The 17,299-nt window shown below is 49.1% G+C and overlaps 1 protein-coding gene across 1 annotated transcript in view; it reads right to left on the bottom strand.

Annotated features, from left to right (window-relative positions):
- The window catches only part of TLL2 (tolloid like 2), a 153,661-nt gene extending 136,611 nt beyond the window's left edge, over window positions 1–17,050 (bottom strand). Inside the window, exon 1 of the mRNA XM_023206175.1 lies at window positions 16,629–17,050. Within this exon, the coding sequence (XP_023061943.1) occupies window positions 16,629–16,803 (175 nt within the window). The 5' untranslated portion in view covers window positions 16,804–17,050. The remainder of the gene's footprint in view (window positions 1–16,628) is intronic.
- Between the last annotated feature and the right edge of the window lie 249 nt (window positions 17,051–17,299).

The raw sequence follows: 17,299 nt of genomic DNA, 5'->3' as shown, positions 1-17,299 counted from the left end.
ATTTTCTAACTCTCCATGTTAAAGGTCAGTCAGGACCTAGGAGAGCGCCCTACACAGCTAGGTCCTCCACAGCCGCTTTGAAAGCTGACTGTTCTTCAAGAGAACACACAGCCCTGCCCTCTGCCTTGGCTGGCATCATCCTACTTAACAGATGAGCCAAGAGGATCTAGCTAGTGCCTGGGCTGGCGACCACCTTGCTTACAGCAGATACAGTCTCCGGCCTCGCCTCCTCATCTATATCATAATATGGTTGCACCGCTACATTTCAGAAATGTCACAGCTTGGCTTTCCCAGCAGGGCTCCATTGAATCAACAAACACACCTGCTCAGCTAATTTCCAAAAAAGAAAAATTAGCCACAGATTGGTTTGGCCAGGCAGGCCATATCTGTAAGGCTGTTTAAGTTTTACAGCTCCAACTAGGTTTCATCTCACATGCCACCCCACTCAATGGGTGGTGTTTCTTTGAGCAGTGTAAGGTGACTTCTTGGACCCAGAGGAAAGAGAGGCATGATCAATTAGTAATATATGCCATTGGCAGGGGGTGTGGAGTGGGGAGGGGGTCGCATGTGCCACACATTTGCCAGTCACAAATTACATTGTAAGGACACTAAAAATGGCCGGGTGCGATGGCTCATGCCTGTAATCCCGGCACTTTGGGAGGCCGAGGCCGGTAGATCACTTGAGGTCAGGAGTTTAAGATTAGCCTGGGAAACATAGCAAAACCCTGTTTCTACTAAAAAAAAAATACAAAAATTAGCACGGCATCATGGTGCACGCCTGTAATCCCAGCTACTCGGGAAGCTGAGGCAGGAGAATTGTTTGAACCTGGGAGGCAGAGATTGCAGTAAGCTAAGATTGCACTCCAGTCTCGGCAACAGATGAGACTCTGTCTCAAAAAACAAAAACAAAACAACAACAACAACAACAAAAATACAGATACTAAAAATATTTCAGTCCAGGTAATAGCTGGGGCAAGGCCTGAACCAAGATTAACATCATTGTTTGTATACTTATTCTTCACCCTCTCCACTCTGCTCTGTGTCCAGGAAGCCTGCTTCTGTGGATGGCATCCTCCAGTTTCCCCTCAGGTTTCCTCCAACTTCTGGTTACTTTCAACCAGGAAGGGATCCTGGCAGACCCTAGGGAAGAGGAGAGAGGCCATGCATTTCTTCCCTGCTGGATGCTACAGGTCTAGCCATAGACACATCCATCCGCAACTTCCCCTCCTACCCAGTTCCAGCTCCAGTAGCACTGCTCCCTCCCCTGCCCCTCACCACAGGGATAATGGGCTCATCTCTGGGTGTCTCACCTCTCCTGTTTGTTCCCTTAACCCTGCATCTCTAATTAGCCCCTTCGTGAAGTTCTCTTCATCTGAAACATCCGGGATAAATTCTGTTTCCTGCTGGGACTCTGACTTATAGAGCTTTTCTAAGAAAATCTTTCCATTATTTCCATAGCCAAATAGGAAGATGGGATTCTGGCTGGTAATGGGGATGACTACGTTGGCCTGCGCCGACACCTTTCACTGCTTAATTGGGCAGAATATGACTTACTGTTATCTCATGCCTGCTGCGTTCCCACAGCATGAGCTCACACGGACTCCATTAGGTAATGGACAGAGGATGCAGTTTAGGTCCTAATAAGCCAAAGCTTCTTGGGCTCTAATTTTACATCTTATGTGCTTGATTTGAGGACCAGGCACATCTCATAAGCCCTAATATCTTCACTGTGAAATGATCTTTTGTAGAGCCATAAGTTGCAATGTAATTATCCAGGACTCATTCTGAAGACAATGGCCATGGGAGACCCTAAGTCACAGAGGATGGAAAGATACACTAGGTGCAGAGGGAAGGAGGACTGGGATCTACCTCCGGCCATGCCAAGAGGTATTCAGATGGCCTTGGACAAGTTACTGCCCCTCCCAGGCCTTCAGGGTTCTCACAGGAAACATTAAAAGCTTAGAATAAATAGTCCTTTAGGTTCCTTCCAGCTTTAACGTTCTGGAAGATTTGACTCAAAGACCTTGCTTGGTGTAGCTGGCTAACTTTCAGTCATGGTAGTGGGCCTATTGCCATTTTGACTACATTTTCTTCATAAAGGTCCAGCCAATTTAGCTTATTGTGGCAGAGATTGCTCATTGTCCATGAATACTTCTCTCCCTTCTTCCATTTTAAGAGAACCTCTGATTTTTAGCTCCAGGTCCTCCAAAATAAAGCTTTTCCAGACTCCCAAATAGCTGCCTGTGGCCAAGTGACTAAGTTCTGTCCAAGGAGATGAAGCGGAAGCAACAAATGGCAGCTCCCAAGAAGCTGTTTCTCCCACATTCTTTGTCCCTTTTTCTTTTCCAACCCTCCTGTATCCAAACCATGCCCATGATGGTTTGAGTTCTGCATACCATCTTGACCATGAGGACAAGGACCTCAACTGAGGGAGAGTGGAGTGGCAGACTGGAAGGAGCTTTGATCTTAGATCTTGAAGGACTTCCTGAAGCAGAACTGCCATATCAGCCCTGAATGGAGACCTCCAGATTTTGGTGTGAGAAAAGAATAGAATTCTAGCTTGTTTAAGCCAATGTCCCAGATAGCAATATATTTATTGCCTCTTGGCTCCAAATCTATCCTTCCTTGTCTTGCTTTGTGACACTGGAGCTGGACCCTATAAACATTGCTCCTTCACCTGTTGACACCATGTCAGGCTTTATCAGTAGAAGACACTGGAAGGACGCTGCAAATAGAAGGGGGCTTGCTCTTCCTGGTTCCAGCGGTCTCACATTGCACCCATGGGAGGGGCTGCCAGCAGTGTTCAGGAAAACCATTGGCACCAACCCTCCAGAGTTTTGCCAGTTTCCACTGGGTAATTCCCTGTTGGTCAATATTTCAGTGAACTCCTCCATTCCAGCGGGCCAGAGCTACTCTCTCTTAAGAAGCTAGAATTTCAGCCCGGGATGGGTGGAGGTGGGGGTGGCCTCCTCCTTCCCTAGTAGTTGCTCCTTGCATCTGCTATTTTTGTTTTCTTCAGTGTTCTCTTTACCCCATTTGGTAGTCAATCCCCTTTTCCTAGTTGATAATTATATTACATTTTCTAATTACTGTTCAAATTACTGGTGTGGTTTCAGTCTCCTAACTGGACCCTGATGGACACAGCAAATTAACTTGGGTCTGTTCCTAGCAATTTAACTTGATCTGAACTGATACAACCACACAAACATCTCTATGGGAAAGTCAATGATATGGTGCAGAATAAGCCTTCTGCTTTTTAAAAATACTCTCTCCAAAAATTTTTTGTGGCAAATATGACAGAAAGATAATTAAAGTCCTTAATTTAGTAGGAAAAGGGTTCCCACTAAATGTTTTTTAAAACTATTTAATTAGAAAAATGAGCATGAACAGAAGAAAAGGTGCGTGAATAGGAATTGCAATTAGCAGAAGAAATACAAATGATCAAAATGTGTTTTAAAACATTCAAAATTACTGAAAAACATACAAATTACAAGTGCAAGTTGAAGAAATAGAAAAATACTTTTCTCTAACCAGCAATGGTTTTTTAAAACTAGAATATATAAACTATTAATCCTAATGGGAGTGTAAAGGAAAAAAAGACTTTTAGCTGGGCACGATGCCTCACACCTGTAATCCCAGCACTTTGGGAGGCTGAGGTAGGTAGGTCACTTGAGCCCAGGAGTTTGAGACCAGCCTGGCCAACGGGACAAAAAAAAAATTAGCCGGGTGTTCTGGTGCACACCTATAGTCCGAGCTACTCAGAAGGCCGAGGTGGGAGGATCACTTGAGCGCTGGGGTTCGAGGCTGCAGTGAGCTGTGATTGCACCACTGCACTTTAGCCTGGGTGACAGAGTGAGACCCTGTCTCAAAACACAAAAACAAAAAACGAACAAAAAAACTTTTGAAGGGTTGTTTGAAAAGGAGAATCAGAAAGCCTAAACTCATTGGTACTTTTGACCCAGCAATTCTACTTGTAAAAATTTATTCTAAAGAGATAATTCGTGATGTATATAAACATCTAGCTACAGAGATGACTCCAGCATCATTGTTTATAAAAGCAAAACAAAAAGATTGAGGCCAGGTGCAGTGGTTCATGCCTGTAATCCCAGCACATTGGGAGGCCGAGGCAGGCGGATCACCTGAGGTCAGGAGTTCGGGTCCAGCCTGGGCAAAATGGCGAAACCCTGTCTCTACGAAACATACAAAAATCACGTGGTGCATGCACCTATAGTCCCAGGTACTCAGGAGGTTAAGTGGGAGGATCACCTGAGCCTGGGAGGCGGAGGCTGCAGGGAGTAGTGATTGTGCCATTGCACTCCAGCCTGGGTGACAAAGCAAGATAAGGAAGGGAGGAAGGGAGGGAGGGTGGGAGGTGAGAGATGAAGAAAAAAATCTGTATGTCCAACAATAGAAGATTGCTTAAATAAATTATGGTGCATCTATACAACAGTGTATAAAACAACTTAAATTGGTTTTGTATCAAGAATGTTTATTACATAAGCATCTTTATGGTCATAGAAAGAGGTTCATGGTATTAAGTGAAACTGAAATAGAAGCAGGTTCAAACCAGTATGTACAGCATTTTCAGGAGAAGAAAAATGTTACAAACATGCCTAGAAAAGGTGTGGGAATATCATACAACAGAATGTTCACAAAAATTACTTCCAGGTAATGGGATTACGGGACATTTTTACTTCTACTTCCTGTACACATTTTCTAAATGTTTTCCAGTGGATGGGAATTAGCTGTGTAGTTAAGGAAAACATTTCATGTTAAACCATTATCTCCCTTTCCACCACTTCAAGGGCACCCCAGTGCCTGCTGAATATGTTTGAATGAACTCACACACGTTTCAGTGCTGACCTTGGGGCACAACTCAGCTCAGGACGCCCCCTGCCAAACCACAGAGCCACTATCTCTTCCCACCTTCCCTCCCTTCCCATTCCCAAGGCCATAGCCTGCGTCCTCATGCTGCAGGCCTCGAACTCTGGGAGGTCCCCCTGCTTCCTGCTTCTACAGATCCTAAGCATCACAGGTCTTCACTGTAACAGTCCTCTGCTGAGAAACCATCAATAGCTCCCCATTTCCTTAGGGATATGTTTCAAATGCCTCAGCTTGACTTCCACTGTTTCAAGCTTATTTCAATCCTGTCATTACCATTCTGCAAAGTAAACCAGAGTAAACTTCCAACTCCAGACACATCACAAACATTCCTCACCTTTGCTGACGCTGTTCATTCTACCTGAAATAGCTTATCTCACATCTCAGCTTCCGCAAATCCAAGGCATCCTTCCAGGCCCACCTCAGAGCTTACCAACTCCCTCACCAGGAAGTCTTTTCTGAGTTGACTGCTACCCTTTCTGAGTCCCTCTGGTATCTCACTGACTCAGTTTTCCATTTGACAAATACTGGTTGGGCACCCACCACATGCTGGCACTGTGCTGGTGACTGTGAAGCAAAATCAGTCGCATTTATACTCCTTGGAGCTCATTGTCCAATCAGAGATAGTCATTGAACAAGAATACATCAGTAACAGACCAAGTTATAAACTGTAAAGAGTGCTTTTCAGAAAAACAAAGGTGATGAGAAACCTGAAAGGGGACCTGATTGAGATTGGGGGCTGGGAAGACCTCACTGGGGAAATGACATGTAAGCTGAGTCCCGGAGGATGAGTCAGAGTTGACCACATATAAAGTCCAGAGACATTTCAGGCAGGAAGAAGAACTGATGTGAGCTGGAGCCTGGCAGGTAAGGGAAGGGAAGCTGAGTCAGAGGAACAAGCAATGACGAGAGCACCCCGGGGCCTGCTGATTGCTCTTATCCCAAGTGCAATGGGGTGACATTAAAGGATCCTAAGCAGGTCTGACCTTGCAAACATGATCACACATGAGTTTGAGAAAGATCACTCTGCAATGCGGAAAACAGATTTTGGGAGGCAAGAGCAGCGTCCAGGAGACCAGTTCAGCCACTACTGCAGCAGCCCAAGTGTGAACTTGGACCAGTGGTAGTGAGGATGGAGAGAAGTGGATGGGCTCAATTTGGAAATAGAATTGACAGCACTTGGGTTGGGCTGAGTGAGAAGAGGAGGGAAGTCAGGTGTCCAGGTAGCAACTGGGTTTCTGTTTTAGGCACCTGGGTGGACTCTGGTACCAGTGTGGTATCTGCACCCATGGGGCCCAGTCCTTAGTGAGCCAAGGAGGAGAGGACAGGAAACCAGTACTGACTTCACAGGGAGGAGAGGCGACCCTGAGACCTGAAAAAGAGTTAAGAAGGAAGGTAGCTTGAGGCTATTGCTGTGGGAAGCCAGCTCACAGGACTCACATCGACTCCAGGCCAGTAACACGGGTGGGAGGCAGGGAAAGAGGCTGGGTGCAAGTTGCAGGATGAGACAGAAGATAAGAGGCCCAGCTGGCAGAGCAGGCAAAGACTCAGGGCTGAACATCTCCACTCAAGTGCTCATGCAGGCGAGCTTGAGAATATTTATTGGTAATTGGCAGAAGTGGTTAGAGGTGGCGTGATCACAGATAGGTCTGTAACCAATCAGCAGGAAAGCTCTGTTCCTGTTGCTATGTTTGCATCCAGGCAGAACCATATTATGAGCAGGCTGAGTAGGTACCTGCTTCTACACATTTGGTTTATCTGTCATCCACTCCCTGCTTCATGGGTGAGAGCAAGTGAGCTGTGGAGCAATTAATTATCACTTGCCACATGCTATGTATCCCAGGAGAACTCTTGGCAGCCCTGAGATGGAGAGATTGGCATTCACAGGCCAGTGAGGTTGCTATTTACAGGGAAATTCTAAAATAGGGAATAATACTATGAGTAATAATAATAATAGCAAGAAGGGCCAACAATTAATGACTGCTTGCTAAACACTTCATGTTCACTGCCTCATTTAATCCTCAAACAAGATTATATGATGGGTTTCAATATCATTATTTTCCAAATGAGGAAACTGAGGCTCAAAGAGGTTAAGAGACTTGGCAGAGGCAGGTTTAAAGCCATGGGCTGCGTGATGCCAAAAACAATCTCTACAACAGGATGCTCACTGCTTCTGCTCTTTATCAGCCTGAGCCTCCTTGGGAAAGACTGGCCATCGAAGTCTTCTTCCTCTGGAGATGAGGAGAGTGACTGGACCCATCGCCCTCAACTGACCTGACACCCATGCACTGACCCTGGGCCTTCTGGAAGAGTAGTAGAGGAACAGAGACGGGGACAGCTGCATTTTGACACCTGGTATTATTCATTTATTCTTCCCCATGCTTTAGGACAGAGAGTACTTGGAAAGCCAGAATTCTCTCATCCTTGTCAGATTCCTAGACAAGGGTAAAGAAAAAGATAGGGAGACGGTCATGGGATTTGGTGCTCAGGGAACAAATACACAAACGTGGCCTTCAGACTGGGCAGCAAGGAGAAGCTCATTCACTGGGGGTGGAGGCAGCCAGGCAAAGCTGGAGGCCCCAGGGTTGAAGAGGTCACATGGCATAGAGGGGAAAACAGGGATTAGAGGTCTCAATATCCTGTGCTGGTCCTAGCCCAGGCTCTCCCCTGTGCAAGCACCCTGACCATGGCCTGTAATGCCCCTGAGATCATGTGAGCCCAGGCCATCTCCTGCAAGTGCTCACATCAACTCCTAATTAGAGCTTGCATCAAGGGAGAGACCTGGTGGGAGGTGATTGGATCACAGGGCGGTTTCCCTGATGCTCTTTGAGCATGACATTACATTAGAATCATGTCTGAACATGGTAAGCATCCAGTAAATACTATTTTTAAAATTATTATCATCCCACAGAAATCCAGCAAGGTTTCTAAGTGGCAGGAAAGTAAATATCTGAACAACCAAAGTGATAGGGTCTGGCTTTGTGTCCCCACCCAAATCTCATCTCCACGTGTCAAGGAGGAGACCTGGTAGGAGGTGATTGGATCACGGAGGCGGTTTCCCTCATGCTCTGCTTGTGATAGCGAGCGAGTTTTCGCAAGACCTGATGGTTTACAAGTGGCCATCAGCACTTTTAAATGATGAGAGAAGCCATCAGCTGAATGGAGGCTCAGGCCCAAAGCCACTTATATGTCTCCAAATAGCCAGGGACTGGTTTCTTCGGTGGGGCTCAGACATCTGGTTGGCTTGCAGACACCAAATGCCTTAGCCTAATGCCATCCTCAGTGAGGCCATTGAGATTCATGGAAGATTTAAGTTTTAGGTCAAAGTCTCCGGGTGTAGCCAGGCATGGTGGCTCAGGCCTGTAATCCCAGCACTCTGGAAGGCTGAGGCGGGCAGATCACTTGAGGCCAGGAGTGCGACACCAGCCTGGCCAATATGGCGAAACTCCATCTCTACTAAAAATACAAAAATTACCCCGGTGTGGTGGCACATGCACTGTAATCCCAGCTACTCAGGAGGCTGAGGCAGAGGAATCACTTGAACCCAGGAGGCAGAGGTTGCAGTGAGCTGGGATCCCACCACTGCACACACACACACACACACACACACAATCTCTGAGTATAGAGGAACTATCAGAATTGGCACCATCAGAAAACATAAATCCCTTAGAACATCACCTGGCTTTGTGTATTAGTCCATTCTCACACTGCTATAAAGATACTACCTGAGACTGGATAATTTACAAGCAAAAGAGGTTTAATTGACTCACAGTTCTGCATGGACGGAGAAGCCTCAGGAAACTTACAATCATGGGGGAAGGTAAAGGGGAAGCAGGCACATTTTACATGGCAACAGGAGAGAAAGAGTGCACAGGGGAAACAGCCACTTTTAAACCATCAGGTCTCGCGAAAGCTCACTCACTATCACAAGAGGAGCATCAGGGAAACCGCCCCGTGATCCAATCACCTCCCACCAGGTCTCTCCCTTGATGCATGGGGATTACAATTCCAGATGAGATTTGGGTGGGGACACAAAGCCAGACCCTATCACTTTGATCAGATATTTAGTTTCCTGCCACTTGGAAACCTTGCTGGATTTCTGTGGGATGATAATAATTTTAAAAATAGTATTTACTGGATGCTTACCATGTTCAGACATGATTCTAAGTGCTTTCTCTATATTAATCACTAAATCCTCATAATAACCCTATGTGGGTAGATATTAGTAACCACATTCATAGATAAGGACAGAGTCCCAGCAAGCCTAAGCAGGTTTACCCACAGCCGTGAAGTGGCAGAGCCAGTATTTGAACCCAGGAAATTTGCTTCTAGCACCTGCTGCTTTGCCCCAAGACTGTCTCAGAAGTACGGAAAGCAGTGCTGTTCATACAATTCAGTTCACACCACACACTCGCTGGGGCATAACAAGTTCTTCAAGGGCGACATAACTCTAGCACTGTGTATTTCATATTTATAGAGTGCTTCTGTTTCTAAGCACAGTACCAAGTGCCTTCATATCAGGTACCAAGTGCCTGTTAATCAGAGTTTCTGTTAATAGCATGATATACACTCAGACACTGAGGCTTTGAAGGCTGAGGGACTTGCTCCAGGTCTCACCACCAGAAAGTGATAGAGCTGAGGCTGGGCGTGGTGGCTCATGCCTGTAATCCTAACACTTTGGGAGGCTGAGGCAGGTGGATCATGAGGTCAGGAGTTTGAGACCAGCTTAGCCAACCTGGCGAAATCCTGTCTCTACTAAAAATACAAAAATTAGCCGGGCATGGTGGCGGGCATCTGTAATCCCAGCTACTAGGGAGGCTGAGGCAGGACAATCAATTGAATGTGGGAAGCGGAGGTTGTAGTAAGCTGAGATCGTGCCACTGCACTCAGGCCTGGATGACAGAGCGTGACCGCGTCTCAAAAAAAGCTGAGAAGAAAAATTTAAGTCAGCCCAATTCTTTGCAAAGCATGGGTACAGAACCACAACATGTCAGCAAGGTCTTTGCTCTCCACAGTCTGGGGAGGGGCCAGGTGTTCAAACAACCATAGTCCAGGCTGGGGAGTGCCCTGAGAATGACCGGAGAAGCAGTGGTCAGTTGGACGGCCAGAGCTGAGATGCCCTGCTGACCTGTCTACAATCAGCTTCCATCTGGGAGCCTATTCTGCGGAGCAGGCTGAGTCCAGCCCTGGGTAGGAGGCTCCCCAAGGGCAGGGTTGAGTCTAATCAGCACTTAGACCCTCAGCACTCATGCCAGGCCCGCATGCCTGGTGCACTGCATAGCTGGGGCTATGTGGATGGCTCAGTGGCATCATGCCTGTCCCCACTCCTCTCCTCTCACTGTGCAGGACAGCAGAGGAAAAGACGCTCTCCAAACACACATACTCCCTTAAGGGAAGGGTGTGCCGCACTGATCACTACACTACTGGGTGGGAGAGAAAAGGAAAAAATGGGTTCCATGATGTGACTTGGAGACCTACCTTTGATTATGTTGTTGTGGACTTTTCTGTCTACCAAATATGGGCTCTGTCCACAAGGCATCGAAGGACCAGCAAGGTCAGGCAGAAAGTCTAGGCCTGAAGCTCAGTTTCCTCATATACAAATGGCAGCCATCACAGCAGCTTGTTTGCTCTGGGGGGTTGTGCTGAGGGTCAGTGGGTGGTGTTCTTGCTGTCATTCAGCTCCCAGAGCAGGCCCCTCCAAGAGGGGCCTGATGTGTCTTCCTTCCCGGTCCCCCCTTTCCCAGACTCTGGCACCCCAGTGTGAGACCTGGCCACTGTTGCGAACTCTGGGTTCTGCTTGGCATTGGATGGTCACACACTCCATACGTGCTTAGCTGAGCTGAATTCTCAGCTCGAGCAGCTGTGCCAGTCAGCCAGCTGTTCCTCAGGGGCTAAGGCCATGAGCTTCCTCCCCCAGCTCTGCCCCTGGCCCTGTCCTCATCTGCATTTCCTTAAAATCTTTATTGAGATATAACTCATATGCCATAAAATTCACCCTTCACTTACTTTTGAGACTCTGTTTAACCACAATGATCAGGTCTGAAATTAAGAATCTCTAACCCTAACTACACTAGATGAAATAAATTATTTGTTTATTGCAAAAATTCAATTTCCTCTACAGCATTTGAACAAGAGTTCAAGAAGTGCTGTGAGCGCCTGCTCTGTACTCTGATAATGTAAATATCATTATATACTTGCCTTGTGCCAGATACTGTGCTCAGCACTTGACAAACATTGTATTATTTAATCCTTATAGCAATCCCAAAAAGTGGATATTACTAGTTCTTTTTTTCCCTGAGGCTCAGGGAAGTTGAGTAACATACTCAAGGTCACACAGCCTTGCCTAGGTAGCAGATTTGGAATCTAGGTCTGTCAGGCATCAGAGCCCGTGTTCTTAACTGGCTCATACCCTGCCCCATTGCACAGTGGAGTGTGAAATTGTGGAGAGAAAGTGGACTAGATTCTGCTCCTGTATCATCTGGAGAAAGAGAAAAGACAAACATTTAACTCCAATATGGCCGTGAAATATTTTAATTCCATCAAATCAGCACCTGCCTATCAGCAATGACATCATAACAAGTTAGAATGAAAATAAAGATGTAAAAATATCAGCCACCCTTACCTAGGTGTGGTCCATGGTGTGGGAGTCTGATGGAGGGCAGGTAGAGTACCAGAGAGATGGTAGCTCACCTTCTGGAGATGCGTCATGCCAGGGAGACAAGCTTCCAGGAGGCACCATGTGAGCCTCATCTCTGCTTAAAAACCAGGATGCCCGCCCTGCCATGAAGGTTGGCAACTCCAGAGGAGCACTATCCATGACTCTACAATCTTCCCAGTGCCACTCTGGGCACTTTTAGGAGTCCCCAGCACACTGGCCCAGGGTTGCTTCAGTTTCTAGGCTGACAGTAACATGAGGGCTGCTGGCAACAGCTGCCTGAGAGAGGGCTCTTGGTGAGCTCCCAAATGAAACTTGATTGGTAAGATGTCTTGGAGAGAATGGCAGAGTGAGGTGAAACACCAAATTCCAGGCAGAAGTCTGAAAGTGTGGGCTACTGGTTCCTGAGCCATAAGACACGAGGGACCACCAGCTATATTTATCCTATCCGAACATGGGACCCAGAGCGGTGAATAAGGCCCTGGTATTTATCAAGCCATCCCCTGAAAAGTGAAGCTGGCTATCAGGCAGTTCCGTTAGATTTAATAAACCCAAAAGGCTGTGCAACATTTTCATATCATTTGAGCTTCATGTAGACAGTTTTGAGTCACACACCCTCAGCTCACCTCTGGGCAATTCCATATTTCTGCCGCATGTCTCCCCACCTTTCTGCTCGAGAACTTTTTCTAAATCTGTAGAGCCCTCTATTCCCGGATATTCAGGGAAGTTAATGCCTCAGGGAATGTGGCAAGTCATCTTTTCCAAAACTGGCTGCAACCACATCTCTCATTTCATGTGCCCTTTTAACAATGTGATATTGACATGCCTCCCACGGGAGAGGTGGGTCTATGCTCTCCCACCTTGAACCTGGGAGGGCTTGTGGCCGTGATGGAAGTGACAATGTGTGATTCTGAGGCAAAGCCATCAAAGGCAACACAGCTTCCATTTGGTTCTCTTGGGATGCCTGCACTTAGAATCCAGCTGCCATGCTTCGAGGAAGCTCACATAGACCACATGGAGAAGCCACCTGTAAGAGCTCTGGCCAACTAGTCCCAGGCAACAGACGGCCTCAACAGCCAGACATGTGAGTGAATGAGCCTTCAGATAACTTCAGAACCCACTTGTTGAGTCACCCCAGCCTGTAAGTCTTCCTAGCTGAGGCTCAGCCATCATGGAACAAAGACAAGCCTCCCCTGCTGTGTCTTTTCTAAATTCCTAATCAACAGAATCATGAACATAATAAAACAGAGGTTGTTCTACCCCACTGGTCTGGAATACTTTCTTACATGGGAATAGAAACTACAGCAAGGAGCAGACAGTGAAGGGCAGCAGCCTTTGGATAAATGCTGCAGCCTCCTATTCTCTGGGCAGATAATTTGGGAGGCATTCTGTAAGCTCCTCAAAGGAGCTCCCAGTGGGGTCAGGGGCCCATTGCTTAAAGCAGCTCCCTTGATTCCACTCCCTTCATTGGATTTCCTTCCTCCCTGTCTCATTCCTGCTCCCTCAACCTTGCTTCCTGGGATCACCTTCCACATAAACTATCTACACCAAAGTCCTTGTCTAAGGCTCTTCTTTCTGAAGAATCCAACTAAAACTGGCCTTTTGTCTACCCTGCAAAGCAAGCATTTTTGCTCCCACTCCCATTTTGTAGATGAGGAGACTGAGACATGGAAACGTAAAAATGACTTGCTCAAGGCCACACAGTGAGTAAGGGGGGCAGGGTCAAGATAAGAACCTAGGCCTTCTGACTTGAAATCAGCTTAAAACCTGTGGGTGAGGGCAGGCAGGCAGGAACAGTCCTCCCAAGCTTTGCTCTCAGAGGCATGGTGGTTGGAAGAATGCCTTGTGATTTACTGCCAGTTGAACCCTTAGCTCTATCAACAGTATCAGAAGAAAAACAATTGGCAGAGCAATGGATGACCAGACAGAGAACATCCCCCAGAAGCCCCAGGCCCCTCACCAGCCCCAGGCCAGGAGGGCTTCATAGACTAACTCCCACTCCCCAGTCATTTGATTTAAAAGTCATCCCTTTTACAGCATCAAATAGATTGTCTATTAGTAAATTTGTATTTTCCAGCTTAAAACCTGCCTTAAGGTCAGCATGAATATATTCTTTCCATCAGTTTCTAGAAAATCTGTTTATAAAAAGTATCTAACTGTATTTCACCACTGTTCTAAGTACTTTATCAGGAATCATCCCCATTTACAAATGAGGAAGCTAATGCCCAGAGAAATGAAGTGATTTACCCAAGGATACATAGCTTGTAAGTGGCAGAGTAAATGGTAAAAATGGTATTAAAAAATTGCAAAAGTAGTGAAATGATAAAATTAGAAATGGTAAAATTACCAGTTTGTTCAGCTTCTGAGAGGCTGGGCTAGAACCAAAGATCATAGACTCATAGAACACTGGATAGGAAGCAGCCAGCGGGCTCACACTGAAGTGCCTGCAAGGTATGAAGTAGGCCCACAGCAAGACAGTTGATGTGGACTAAGAGCACAAGCTCTCTGGACATGTCACTTTGCAATTCTAACAAGGCAGACATTTTCATTCTGCAGGTAAGGGACTGGGGCCCAGAGAGGAGGGGAATCGTCCAGGTAACACAGCTCCTGAGAAGCCAGGAATAGATTCAAGATCCTCCCCTCTGCATTCTGAGTCCACAGTAGGATGGAGACCCACACCAAGAAGGGAGAGTGGGAGGCGTTTTAGTTTTGCAGCCCTGAGGCAGGTCCTAAAAGGAGAGCTTCTGGCCAGAAGAGTCAGGGAGTTAGGATTTCACTGAGATAGAATGGGAGGCTGCCCCTAAAGGTTTGCATTAAATATGCAACCAAGAAGTGCAGTGTCCCCCTAGCCAAGAGGCAAGTCCTTTCTCTGAAACTTCAGTACACTGATGAACTGCTTGCTGGCCTTCCAGACCTAGCTGTGGCTCCACCTCAGGCAACTTCCCAGAGGATGGGCTGACTGAGATGTTACCTTTTCCCCCAGGTTGTCCTTATTATCGCCCTCTTCTGGCCACTCTTAGCATCAATGTAGCCCAGGGAGAGGCCAATGGGTTGGGAGATTTCAAGGAGTCTGAGGAGGGTGCCTGAAGTTGGCTGAAGCTACACTGGCCAGATTCTCTGCCTCCCAGCCCTGCCTGCACATCCCATCCTGTCTGTGAAGAATCACAGAATATGCATGCCCCTGGTTATCTTGTATTTTCTCTAAAATTACTGGGGAAAATGAGGCTGTAACAGGCAAGCCTGCCTCAGGGTTATCCTCCAAGGCTGAGACCCGGAACTGGGATGTCTCTTTCACACCTGGATTCACAATGCCCAGACCAGCACCCAGCATACTGGAGATGCACAATACATTCCTGAGCAAATCAATCACTTCCCCTACTCCAGCTGCCCAAACTGCCTCCCAGAGGCCCCAGCTCACACCCAGCAGGGTCTAGGGTCTGACAAGTGTGGGAGGTGGTCCAGCCACTCCCTTTATCCCACATCTATTTTCCCAGCTTCAGTGGCCCTCTTTTCAGGCCCAGGCTGCCGTTCCAACAGTGCTCTGGAGCCTCTTCTCCCTGGCCTTGAATTAGGTCCCATGAGGAACTCATGGTACCTGGGCCAGGCATGCTACCTGCTGAGGTTTTCTCCAGTTGTCCAGGAACCAACTCCTCTGCCCACCTTCCTAACTCAGAAGCCCCATGAGGTACAGCAGTAGGTGGATATACTACAGGAAACTTCCCTTACTAAGATCAGGCCCCTCAAGACTAGTTTGATCTTAAACCTTCACAAGATTCTCAAGTCTCACAAACTCCTCCTGCCTCCTAGTAACCTGGTCTTCCCCAGACTTTACCCAGTCCTGACTCTCCCAACCCCCAGCCTAGACCTGAGCCACTGCAGTGATAGTAACAATAAAAAATAACGACAATGCCATCATTTCACTTGCAGAGAATTTTCCCATAAATCACCTGAGTCCTCCTATAATTACTGCCACCAGTTTAGAGATGAGGAACCTGGAACTGATAGAGGCTTCCAGGGCTTGAAGGGGCGATCACCGGCCCACAGGCCCCGCAGAGACCTGGCCAGCCACAGCCCAGGGAAGGAGCACCTGCCCCTCCGAGGGTGGAGGTCGCACACTTCCCTCCCCATTCTTCTCTGCCGACCGCCAAGGGAAACGGGGCCGCACAAAGCCAGAGATAAACACCCTACCCGCGGGCCACTGGCCATGGGCCAGGAGCGTCTGTGCCAGCCTCTGAGCCCAGCCTCTCCCTGGGAGCGTGAGCACCCCTCTGTCAGTGCTGGAACCGCCCCACACTCATCAGCTTGCTGGAACATGCGCTCGGGGCCCTTCGGAGGCTAAGGCTTCAACGACTCCAGCTCGGAAGCCGCTCCCCTCGGGACTCACGAACTGGTCGGTGGCCCCGGGAAGCGGGAGCTGCAGCACCCGGGCGGCAACTGCGCCCGAAAGGCCCGTACGCCCCGGGCGCCGCTTCCTGACGGGATTAGAGCACCTGCCGGCTTCCATCTCCACCCGCCCAGGGCGACCCTCAGGCCGGGACCGCTACAGGGAAGTTTTGCTCATTCTTCCTCGGCGACCCTTTTCTTTTTGCCCGCTGTGACGCTTTTCTTTTTAAAATCTCTTCACTAGAGTAACCACTGATCTTGGGAAACTTTGCGCGAAACTTACAAATGCTGTGAAATCGGAGCCAGGAACTCCATCTGAGCCTGGGAGCGCCGCGCCCAGCCCGGCTCTTCTGCTACGGCCCGGAGCGTCCGGCGGTGGCCAGTGCTGCCCACTCGCTGCCAGGCGGCCCTGGCACCCACCCTGGCCCCTGAGCGCCCTCTCGGCCTCGGGCACCCGCCCTGATTAGCTTCGGGAACGCGCCGGCTGCCGACCCCCCGGTGCGCACCGCAAACCTGGGGCCGGGACGTCCCAGCCTCGGAGTGGTTTTTAAGCAATTCCTCGCAGGCATTGTCTTCCCGGGGATCCGGGAATCTCAAGGGAGGGGAGAGGAGACCCGCCCCACAGACGGTAGCGCAGGCTTGCCCACCACCTCATTTGCATTTCAAAGGCAAACTTCTGCGGGACTTCCCTGGCGGCGGCGGCACCTACCGGCTTTGCAAGGGTCGTGGTAATGCTCCAGCTGCTGCTCCGTGCCCTCCTCGCCGTCCAGAGCCGAGTAGTCTGCGGTGGCGTCCGGGCGCTCCCCGAGTCCCCCGGCGCCGCGAGGCAGCGGCAGCAGCAGCAGCAGTGACACCAGGGCCCCAAGTGCAGTTGCCTGGGGCATGGTGGCGCGGGGCCGGCGGGGGCAGAGGTAGTTGCGTGCACGAAAGCTCAGCTCGGCCGAAGGACGGTGCGGTGCACACTAGGTCGGTCGGCTGCGGCTGGGACTCGGTGGTTACACAGGGCTGCCGAGCATGGCTCGGGCGCGGAGCAAGTGGAGCGCGGCGCCCCCTGTCTTCGTCGAGGCTCCGGGAAGCAGCTGCTCGGAGCTACTTGCCCGGCGGCCGAGGCTGCGGCGGCTGCGACTGTGGCAGTGGCGGCGGTGGTTGGAGCAGTGGCCGCTCCGCCCCTCTCCACCAGGGCTGGACGACACAGCCTTCGCCAGGAGCCCTGGGCAGCCAATCACTCGGGCGCCCGAGGCGAGGCCCCTCCTCTTCCCGGCACCTCCGCAACTTCGGAGGAAGGCGAGCAAGGTGAAGATGCTGAAGCCAAGGGCCGGGAGCCAGCTCCGCGCCCACCCAGCCAAAGGCGCCTGCCCAGGGCGCCACCTCGGCCTCTGG

Source organism: Piliocolobus tephrosceles, chromosome 9 (genome assembly GCF_002776525.5).
Source record: "Piliocolobus tephrosceles isolate RC106 chromosome 9, ASM277652v3, whole genome shotgun sequence".
Classification (NCBI taxonomy): domain Eukaryota; kingdom Metazoa; phylum Chordata; class Mammalia; order Primates; family Cercopithecidae; genus Piliocolobus; species Piliocolobus tephrosceles.
This window is presented reverse-complemented; position numbering and strand designations above follow the sequence as displayed.